General features: G+C 36.7%; 1 protein-coding gene across 2 annotated transcripts in view; it reads right to left on the minus strand.

Annotated features, from left to right (window-relative positions):
- HIVEP1 (HIVEP zinc finger 1) overlaps positions 1-11,627 on the minus strand; it is a 117,885-nt gene that overhangs the window by 12,434 nt on the left and 93,824 nt on the right. For both annotated transcript variants that reach the window (XM_085299914.1, XM_085299912.1), the window contains 3 exons: positions 6,829-6,962; positions 5,274-5,449; positions 3,037-3,141 (listed from right to left, as the gene is read on the minus strand). In XM_085299914.1, the coding sequence (XP_085156040.1) occupies positions 3,037-3,141; positions 5,274-5,449; positions 6,829-6,962 (415 nt within the window). The remainder of the gene's footprint in view (positions 1-3,036; positions 3,142-5,273; positions 5,450-6,828; positions 6,963-11,627) is intronic.

Consider the following 11,627-nt stretch of genomic DNA (forward strand, 5'->3'; position numbering starts at 1 on the left):
GTTGGTRGCTCTGTTAAATTTTTGCCTAGTTCTCTGAAAGGAGTTCTCTACCTCAAAGTCTTACTGAAGACATACAGCTTAGTTATCTTAAGCAAAGGTGCAGACATTTTTATTGTCGTAAGAATGATTGGTATTACAGAAGCTAGGGCAAGAAATCAGTTTGAGACATACAGGCATTCTAAGGGCTAGGAAGCAGGCCAATCTTTCATGGCCTAAGGGAAAGACGACATTCTTTTCTGAGGTCGTAATTATTTCTTATCAGATTTTCTGCACCTCCCTCTATATCATCTCATATTGGCTTCCATTTGAAGAAAGATATTGGACTTCACGGACCACTGATTCTACGAGAAAGATCATTTTTAACAATCAAAAATACTCGCATTTAAAGGTGGCGTTTGTTGAAGTACCAAAAGGACGTGCGACTCAACAAGCACCACAACTCACCAGAGGGAGGAGGGGTAAAAAGAGCCACGACGGCGTAATGCTGCAAGTACAGCACAATACTCAAGGCCTATCACATTGCTTTTGTGGAGGCTCCGATGATGGCTGAGGATATTCCCTCAAGCCCAGACCTGGCAAGTGCTACCCAGAACACGAGGTTGGCTGCACTGCCCTGGCGGAAGGGGTGCAGCAAAAGAGGTGATCAAAGCCTCTTTATAAACTGATACCTAGATACCGCTCTCTCATTCTTAAGGAAAAAAAAAAAAAAAAAAAAGTTCAACCAAAGCAAAAAAAATAGTAAGTGCAGGACTTCAGTGTGTGCAGTAGAACCACCTACTTTTATCAGAAGTATATGCAAGTAAGTCACACTTTTTTCCTGCTTCTTTGCCTTAAAATGGGTCAACAAGCAAGTTTCTGAATTATCACGAGACATAACTTCAAGTGTGCCTAGGTGAGTCAAGAGATGAAATCATATTTTCAAAGTGTACAGTTACTCATTGAATTTACACGGACAATTGTACATGCAGTGTTATCCAGCTACTAGAGAAGCTACACTGGTTTGACTGCAGCAGCTGCGTGTTTATCATGAGCTTAATTATCCGGCTTCTTCAATGGGATTTTTGTGCTGAGGTTTGTGCTGTCACAGCTGGTTTGCTTTGAGTACCTGAGCCAGATCATTTAGAGAAGCTAGGAATTTTATCACCAAGTCGCTTTTTTTGTTTTTCTTTTGTATTTAGGTTCTTAGTAAAAATGTGTTACCATCTTTATTTTGAACAAATGCATTGCTGTCTTAAAAATAAATTTCTGGAAAAATGCTATGGATTTATATGGCAAATTCCATTGAATGTCATATTTTTTTCGAAATTTATATAAGACTCTATTTTATCTGCAACATCATGTAATTACTCTACTAAAACAAAGAACATATTTCAGAGAACATATAAGGTATTTATAATATGGTTAAACACACACTTGTTCACATTATTTGTAAAGAAAGAGAGAGTCTCTGTCTCTCAGTGAAATAGTCTTGGAGCCACAGGAAAACAATCTTTCAACAAATGTTTGAAATGACTTACTTGTACAGGATGTTATGGGTAACCATGTTAACAATGGAAATGTTACCATTATATTATAACCACAAATGCAATGTCTGAGCTATATAATTGGGAGTATCAGCTTATCAATCAATAAAATGTTTTCAAGTCTCAGTATATGGAAATATCTGCTCATCTTTAGTTTGTAAGACTAAATAAAATGTGCAAAGCTACAGAGCAATGTCGAAGAAAGTTGTGAAAAGTCTTCTGTCACACGAAGGCTGAAAATGTTAATGAAAACTGCTCCTAAGTGAGAAAAAGAATCATTTGTATTGCTGCTTATCTTCTAAGTTGTTTGGTAAAACATTTGCTAAGGGRGTTGTTTTTAGCTTTCCTGACAGGGAATAAATCTAACAACGCTAAAAAAGGGGAAAGTATAGGTTCTTTGTACCTAGAGCACTACTGAATCATACTAGCTGAGTCACATTCCCAGCATTATTTAGAATTAGATTCAGGCTGATTTGCTTATTCTCCTAGAAATTATCATATGGGAGCAGGTGTATTCATCTTCCTTGTCCTTTACTACTTAAATATAAGGCTCCTCACTCTTCTCATTTCTCCAAACATCATCCACAAACTAATAAACTCAATGAGAAAAATACAACAAGGCAAGGCAACAGGACTCATCTCCCTGCCGAGAGATTGGAGAAGGGAGGAAATTCCACCACTGCACTGAGAAATGCCAAGATCCAAAACAAAGTGCTAACATACAATCCTGCCCTACGTCTCACTGCGTCTGCTGCAGCTAAATCATCTTATCACACTGAGCACAACTCACACAAACCTAATTTGTCATTCTTTGACTGTCCTCAATCTCATCTCTTCTTCAACGGAGGAATCTTGGTATGCAGGACATGTAAGATTCCCATCTATTGCAAATAAATTCATTTTGATAAAGCTCTCATCATTAATGGAAAAGCAGAACAGGTCAAGATGAAAAATTTTCATATTTTCTGAATTATCTGTTGATAAACGCTCAATCATTTGTGAAGGAGGATCAAACCTGACACAAGAAGATTAGCCTCTTTGCAAAGCCTGTGCTAAGTGCTCAGCAAAATATTTGTAATTCTGGGTGCCTCGTTAGCGGTACTGATTGCTTGTTAGCAATTTTTATGAAATATGCATCTCAAAATTTTGACAATTTCATGCACAAATATTCCGAAAGAAATACTGTATTTTATGAAGGCAGACTATTTTTTTCTAGCCAAACAGCTGTTTTTGTGGTATTTTCAGTTTTGTCATATTTATCTGTGAAACTAGTAAAGATAAACTGTGTAACACTGTGCAAAATTCAGCAGCAATGTCTTTAGCATCTGCCAGTCATTTGTTTTGGTTGAAGATTTTTCCAAAATTTCTTGATGCCACTAGCTTCTAAGATTGCTTATCACTGTATCATTTCCCTCTACCAGAATTTAACAGCTTTAAAAAGAAAAGGTAAGAAAATGGGATGACAAAATAAATACAAAAATACAGTAAAGAAAAGAAAATTTTGAACTCCTACCAAATTCTTCTTCTCCATCCTGGTCATCTATTAAGCCTACTGAGACTCCCAAATCCATACATTTCTTGCTGTGTGCCTTTGACTTCATGTGTTTTGTCAAATTTCCTTAAGAAAGAAACAAGAATTAGCTGTTCTTTATACAAGGTATACAAATATATACACAACAACAATTATACAAATACATACACCACATGACCCTAGTCTATACAGCTACATCTATGATCACCTTTATAATTTGATTATACACTTGATAGAGCCTTTCCTCCTAATGCAAGTTGTCAAGGGCTGTGGCAGATTCATCATCCTGAATGTTACCAGTTCTCTGGCTACATTTTATGTAGTTCTTTACTGAGATAGAACAGAATTAAAGGAAAAACCTAGAAAATGCTGTGTTTTGCATTGCTTTAAGAGATCTCTCATTTGTTTATGGCAAACTATATAGCAGGCTGATTCAATCTTCAAAATTATATTGACAGACAACCACTATGTGAAAGTAAAAGTCATTTCTTGCAGCTGTTTCAGTATTTGATAGATTCTATTTTTAGCTTAATCATTTTCACTGCAGACCTGAGCAAACAGATTCATTTTCCTCAAAACGAAAACATGACAAGATTCAGCCTGAATCCCCAAAGTGAATGTATAACTGCTGAGAGGCACCGCAGGCTGGTTACTGTAAGTCACATACAACACCATAATCATAATGGCTGCCCTTTTTTCTTTGAGAAGAAAATACAGTAAACATATCAAGAAACCGAGTAGATGACAGATCTGTAAATGATCGCAACTGTGCAATGTATGTTATTACAGGTAACTACTCATTTTACACTTAAACTTAGGGTTGTCTCAGAAAAAAAATGTTACTTCGAGGCATTTAAGTTGAAAAAAGTGCAGYTGGTGAAACACTACATCTCCCATGATCATTTTTCATTGAGAATTTTATTCATGCTTTGAAATGAAACTAGGGTTTCACCGTGAATTTTGAAATAATTATTATGAAGCTATAAATTACTGCTGAGTGACTAACAAATAGCAAATTTTCCAGCTTCACATTGCTATATGAAATTATTGGCTACTTTGTCCTTTCATGAAGGGCAGTTTACTAAACCTCAAGGACCCATCTCTGTGACTGACTTTGCTAGCAATAATGGCATCAGCAGTGCATAGTAATTGCAGAATGGGAAGTGAATGCAAGTATCTTGTGCAACTGAAATGAAAGAGAACTGCAAGTGGGTAGAACTTAATTACTTGAATTTGGCCAACATACCTACTCTGCAAAAACTACAATCAAAATTTATCATGTTCTCAATCTGGCATTTAACTGAAACGATGGCACAACAAGGCAAGATGACTACTCAGTGACAGCATCAGGCTACAGTGCTACATATTGACACATACAGAAGTATTCATCCTACTTCCAGCAGTACTGTGTTATTTCTTGGAAGTTTTCCACCTTACTGCTAAGCAATCCTGAACCCACTAAAAGTACAAATGTTTCTAAGGTTACAGCTTGGGGTATTATAGCTAAATGCATTTCAAAAACAAGAAATTTTTTACTGCTTAAAATTCTTCATTCAGAGAAGTTTGACTGTGAACTTATCCTGTCTGTTTCACTTATTTTCAATCCTGGATCTTCCCCGTTTACTATGCCATCTGCATAAATTATGATGCATTTTATTATCTGGCATAAACAAGTTTTTTAAAAAAAGGGGTCCACCTTTGGGTCCTAGAAAGTCAAGGAGGAGAAGAATTTTGTCCTCCTATGGATTAAAAAAATATTTAAAAATAATAATTTAATAAAGGTCACATTCTACGCTGGAGCAATTAGTTGAGTGTCGGTAACAGCATTATACACATCAATGCCATACCTTCAGATGATACGAGGACTTGCAATTTTATCTCTGTGTTCCCATTCCTATTTAGGATGAGCAGCTAGCTATCTCATTCACCTCTGCCTAACTTTTACCATGCTCCTGTATTATTTTCCTGCTTCCACTCCAATTTCTCACCTACCATGCCATGCCACACAGTTCATTCATGCAAAGATGTGATTATCTGAATACAGAAAACAAACAAAAAGATGGAAGTAAGAGCCTGCAAAAATTTGAAACATTAGGCAATAAAACTCCACGGAGAGGCAACTTCTTTGGCTTACGGGCTGCAAAATTTGTAGAAGAAAAGTGTTATAAAGAAGTAGAACAAAAAAAAAGGGAAACATGTACAGCGAGTTGTTCCTCTACCTTTAGTTTTGAAGGAGAAGTTGCAGTAGTTGCAATGGTAAGGACGGACATCTGTATGTGTGCGAATATGTTTCTTCAGCATACTGGGTTTCTTACAACGTATACCACATTCTTCGCAGATATACTTCCCTCTTCCTCTCCCTCGAACATACACATAGTCTTCATTTGATTTATACCTAGTAACAGTACCACAACAGTAAGGAAGTTACTTGTAAAGGAAATAAAATTCTAGTTAGAAAACAATAATATATCAGAATTTTAAAATTAAACAATATATGAAAATGAATGACTGAAAAGCAATCAAATATGTTTGTGCTCAACCCATGCATATATTTGTTAAACTTGTACCCAGATTTTTCACTAAGTAATCAATGATTTATTTAGAATTAATGGTAATACCTTTACTAAAAAAGGCTACTGTCTGACACTAAACATTTCAAGATTTCAAATTTTATCTTTGAAAGATAGGAACGTACTCTAAATTAAAGTGTCAGTTCTTCAGAGGGAGTTTGGCACCATGAAGATGTTTTAAAAGAACACTTTTGAGCCTCTACGTTAGATCCAGAAAAAGAACAATATTAGTTATGAGCATGGGAAAGTCTTTAAAATTCACTATCACTGTGCTTTGGACTCAACCTATTGGGTTGTCTCTAGAAAAAGTCATTCAGATTCAATTACCATTCTTATCTCTGCTCAAGGATGCCAAATTTTGTCCTTAGTTTTTGTGACATGGTTTCTGCAACATCTGGTACTGAGCAGGGGCATGTGGAAATGTTTTACCTGCGTAGCCAGCAATAGCTTAACTGCTGCCCTAGACTGGATTAAAACCAGCAACCTATAAATGGAAAATCCTAGAGCCTATTACCAATTACTAGAATCATAAATTATGCTCCATTTGTGCTCAAAACTTTTAGAAGTGTCACTGGTATTTTTCCGTTTAAAAATTCTGTTTGGTGAGGTGTTGCACAGGGCACAATACTGTAGCTAAAGCAACTGTTATTCATATCAGACAACTCATTTAGAATACTCATGTAAAATACTGTGCGTGGACTACTCGTCTCAGTAAATATTTCCATGGTACATTTTAAATCAGGAGTTCTCCTGCCCACGTATACCAAGGAAAACTGCCAGAGACTGTACTGCAGTGTATTGCTTAGCCCTTGCCCAGCCACCATGGCTATATCYTCTCCAGCTACAATTTCTTAACCTTATTGTGGAATAGATACTATTTATCACATAATAGAAATATAGGAAAAGAATTTACTCTGTGGCTGTATCTAGCTACCTTTACTGTTGATTAATGTATGTCCTTTGGAAAAAAAATCAATCGCATTGCTTATTATTCTTTATTCCATTTTCCCCCTCGTATTTCTCATGGCTCTGTGCTTCAGATGACTTTCTATTTTTCTTGGAAACATAAACCAACATTCACAGATCTCAGTATGGGAACAGTTGTTTAAGAGAAATCAAACAGGAAACAACATCTCCGCAAAGTCTATAATCAAGAAAAAGTTATCTTCTCAACAATATCTAGTTTGCAAAGTATGATACTTGCCCTCCATCAAATATTTTAACTCTTCTTGGTTCAGTTTTGGTAAAGGAATTTTCTTTATCATGCTCAGTGCTTGATTCAGAGTTCTCCTTATTGCTGAATTCACTTGCAATCATTTTTTTTCTATTTAATGCTCGCTGAAAGAAAGAGATATTCATACATTTATCATTAAAATTAACATTTTCATATGCCATTCAAATCTGTAAATTACTATGAAYAAAAGCATAATTACTTTTACAAGTCATACTTAAAATAATTATTTTTTAAACAAAAAAGTGAAACAAAAGGTCTCTCTGCTAAACATTTTATTCTTCTTTACTATGCCCTGAGTATCTGGGGCTGGCAAATCCATATGGAGGTTACGGTACTGCAGGAAACCAGGAATGCTTTGAATTTGCATTCAAAGTTGCCTCTTCCTTCCACCGGTGAAGGCAAAGCTATCTGGCTCACCGATAGACTTCTATGGAGAGAAGCTATTTATGATCAAACGTGCTCGCTTCCTGAATGGCTACAAATTCACTCCTTGGCCCCAGGTGCAGTAACCGGACCACACAGTTGGGGCTCTGCGTGAGATACCGTCCTCCACAATCYGACAAGAAGGGAGGCATTTTTAGTGCACAACTGGTTATTAGGGCTTTTTTTGCCATTGCTGAAATACCAAAACATGGTATTCCTAGTACCTTCCAAATTCTAGCTCTCTGCTGTCCACCCCAGCAAATGAGGAGGGAGAGAGGCTTCTTCCTTCCACTGTTCTCCTTCGACAGCTGCAGGTCTCAGGCTGTACCCCGCGACACGAGATGAGCGCCCCACGGCTCTCAGAAGCAGTTTTCATGTGGCCCAATGCAGAGCCAGAGGRTGGAAAGGAGCAGTATGCAAAGGAAAGGTACTTACAGGCAATATCTATGCTTTCCAACACTTCTCAAAAAAGTATTCCTGGTTTAGTGCAGGAATTGACTGTTCCCAATTTGGTAACGTTATTAATAGAGATTCCAAAACCCTTTCAAGGAAGTACTTCATAGTTAATTCTTACTGACAGACAAAATTAGAAGAAAAAGTGTACCAGTTGTCTAGCAGAACAAAAACAAAACACATTTCTCAGTTTCCCCTGATTATTAATTAAAGATTTTTTTAAAGAGGAGAATGAGCTCCTCCAACATTTACCAATTAAAATCTACTCCTTCCAAGTCTAGGATATTTATAAAATGGGCAACAACGAAGGAATGATCCAATTAGCCAGTAATTATTGCTGCTGTATTTATAAACTGTTCTACCCACGTAGCTGGCATACTTACCACATTTGCTCATATTGATAAGTGAATAAAAAGATGAGAGAGAAAAGRCTGGCCTTATGTTTTCTACTCATCACAAAATTTAATGCTGTAAGCTTGAGAATTCTTGGCAAGAGGAATGACTTCCCTGGCTGACTTAAAATGACTGATGAATTACACTGGTCATTATATACATCGAAGGATGACATCATTCTGGCACTGGGTGCTTGCCTATGTTTCTCCGTAAAATTTCTGCCTTGGCCTTTACTTCCTGGCTGATGGGCAGTTAGATCAGAGGAAAAGTGACTTTCTTCTAAATTCAAAGGCCCTAGGAATCCGCATATGTGATACCACAGGCTGCAAGTACTTCTCCCATCCRTACTCTTTCAAGCAGTCCTGTGATGGGTTTGGGCTGGATTTTCAAATGCCTGAGCACTTCTACTGCAGCATACATGACAATTCTGTCTGTGTGCAGGAACAAAGAAATGTCACCCTGCAGGTTGTAACAGTATTCATACTAGATGAAAGAAGGTCCAACTCAGAAGCTGAGCTTACTCTAGCAACTGTAAGTCATCCATGTTGCAGATCTTATACACTATTTGGCACATGGATTGCTTTTGTTTCCACTGCAAACAGAGAATAACAAGATGACATTTATAATTTAGCAAGGAAAAGAGTAGTGGAAAATACAGGATATATGTAACAAGCCCAATACCACATAGTACTTGGAATAATACCACCCTTAAGTGCTTGATCCTTCATTCCTAATACACTAAGTATTTTTTCCACATTTAAATTTCAATAATAAAAAACAAAGGGGAGGAAAGAAGATTCCAGATGTATTTGGCCTGTGTTGTAACCCAAACTATGATGCTACGTMGCTTTAAAATCTATTGTATATTCCCAAAAGTACCTAAGTGCAAAAAGTAACACAAGGCCAAATGCTCCTGGGTTATCTGGATTTTTTTTTCTTTCTTCTTTTAAAACTTTTTAATATCATAAACACTGAGTTATGTACAGAGATAAGGTAGTCTAACCTAGGTGTTCAAACTAGTATCTACTTTCCACTGATGTACTTTAATTAACTAGCTACATGCTACTTTTACCAGTTGTTTCAGTGACTCAGCTATGCAAAATACGGCCATCACAGAGATGTTCTAATAGCAAGACTATCTGAGCTTCTGTCACAGAAATCTACAGAAATGCTTCCTGACAATGTAAAAAAYAAACCTTTTTAACATTTATGAAAAATTCCAAATTGAGGCTGAAAAGATTTGGGTAACTTGGACTCTATTCATCATTAGGAGCAGCCAGTTTCTAAGCAATACAGATTTCTTACATGTAAATCCTCTAATTTATCTCATCTAAAGCCTAGAAAAAACACTAGTAATGGTAAAAGGGGCAGGAAAATGACAGCACATTCTGTTCAGAGGAACAGAAAAATGTTTCTCCCTGCAATTACTTATGTCTTCCATTTCTAACAGTCTCCTCTTTCTCCTGCCATAGAGATGAAGACCATGATTCATTTCTACTTCACTCATTTTGCTCCAATGTAACTCCACTGTCTTCAATTACTGGTATAAAGCTGGAAAGAAAACTGCCGTTAGGGCTGCCTGGAGACCAGAGTTCAATAGATACTTCTGGTGCTTTATGACATCCCTTGGAAAAGAAATCATGCTCAGAGCCTGAATCATTCAAGCTATAAATTTTAGATTATAATATTCATTAAACATTTTTCCCATTGGCACACAGCTACTTAGGGAAAATGTTTTTAATATCTTTAAAGTTTTACTATTTTACACATAAAAATCTTGTGCATTTAACTATTTTCCAGTGGTGAGTTGGACTGTTGTGGCACATAATCCAAGAAAGGAAAGCTTTCCAGTTAGTAGAAACTTTCCAATTTTCAGCCTATTCACTCCTGAAAACCTTAGCACTGGAACACACTAAACATTACCAATTCAGCACAGAGAAGGAGTCAAAGATCAATGTAGGGCCTTGAGAAAGAGCTCTTGATACAGTACTGATGATTTCAGGTGAAGAAGTCTGGTAAAATAAATAGATAAATAAATAAAAGAGGAGCAGAGAGATAAAATAAGCCTTTTCTATACAAGTGGACCTCAAAKTACATTTTAATATGCTGTATTTATTCCAGGAGCTTCCTTCACAATACCATTTTGTGGTGTTCTTTGAATCATTGGAACGTGGCAACTGCACCTATTTTATTGCCTCTGAGCAGTGAATTGTGAAGAGCAAACAAAATCTGGGGTTTCCTTATTGTTTGCATTTTGCTCACATGTCTTTTCATTTCCCATGACATCTATTGTTGAAAGAACTACCTCTTCATGGCAGTCATTAGTGGTGACTATGCAGAAACATGAGATCTCTGTAAATATGACTTAGTTCTAGGGGCAAGACCAGGAGCAGTTCAGGAAGTCACTTTATCTTTGTGAGAAGATCAGCAGTTAAAGTCTCACTAATAGAATACTCCAAATCATTCTGGAAAAGGCTACGCCTACGAGAGAAGATGTGAGGAATAAAAGCACCACATTTTTATTATTAATAATAAATTGCACCATAGCAGTACTTAGAGCTCTATGTCAGGTCAGGGTTAAAATGTGCAAACCACTTGAACAAACATCTTTTGAACGACAGTCACAACCCCTTGAGACTTGCAATCTAAACTGTGGTTCTTTAAGGAATTTCAGGACCACGCCAAGCTTTTAAGCAGAAAATCAATCACTTTTTTTTGGAGGTAACAGAGAATTGCTTTGCTAATCTGTTTGTTTTTGTAAAAATGGAATATTAGTTTCTAAAAAGACCTCCAATGTTCTGGTTCCACCCTCAATCTCAACCAGAAAAATCTAGTAGGAGAGTTACTGGGCATAAGCAGAATATAGAATTTCAGTTTTTGTTTCCACTAAACATGGCTTCTGCAATGAGACTAACTAAAAGTTTCCAAGTTGGCATCAGCTATGCCATTACCAGGTCTAGCTGGAGGTTGGTGATACAGAGGCATATTGTAACAGCGTTCTCATCATCCTGGAAAGCGGCTGAAATCTCGCTGCCTGAGTCACTGAAAGAGAAACTAGACAAACTCTGGAGGTATTAGGTCATAGTGCCTATGAGATCTTTTCGGTTTTTAATTTCTGCCATGCTAAACTTTACTCATACAACCTGAGATATCAATTAAACTTTAACTGCTAACTTCTTGCTGTACATTCTTCCTTCATAATGGCTCCAAGTAAAACTGGTAAATCACAGCCAAGCAGAGCTTAAAAATGTTCATTTTCACCCCACTAGCATGCTTCATTCAAAATGTCAGCAAGAAAAACCAAAGAAAGATTATTAACTGTACTTCTTTTGTAGAAGAAACAGTGTAAACATACATGACAGCTGCCTATTGTGGCATTTAAGTACTCCTATAGCGTTTAAAAGGGTGCTGTCAAAATATTTTTCAGAATATTTTTATCCATTATTTATACTCTAAACAGAACTTGTTTGTAGACAAAAATCGTTCTTCATCAGGCATAC

This window comes from Rhea americana, unplaced genomic scaffold, assembly GCF_003343005.1.
Source record: "Rhea americana isolate MKP2758 unplaced genomic scaffold, rheAme1 scaffold_156, whole genome shotgun sequence".
Taxonomy (NCBI): domain Eukaryota; kingdom Metazoa; phylum Chordata; class Aves; order Rheiformes; family Rheidae; genus Rhea; species Rhea americana.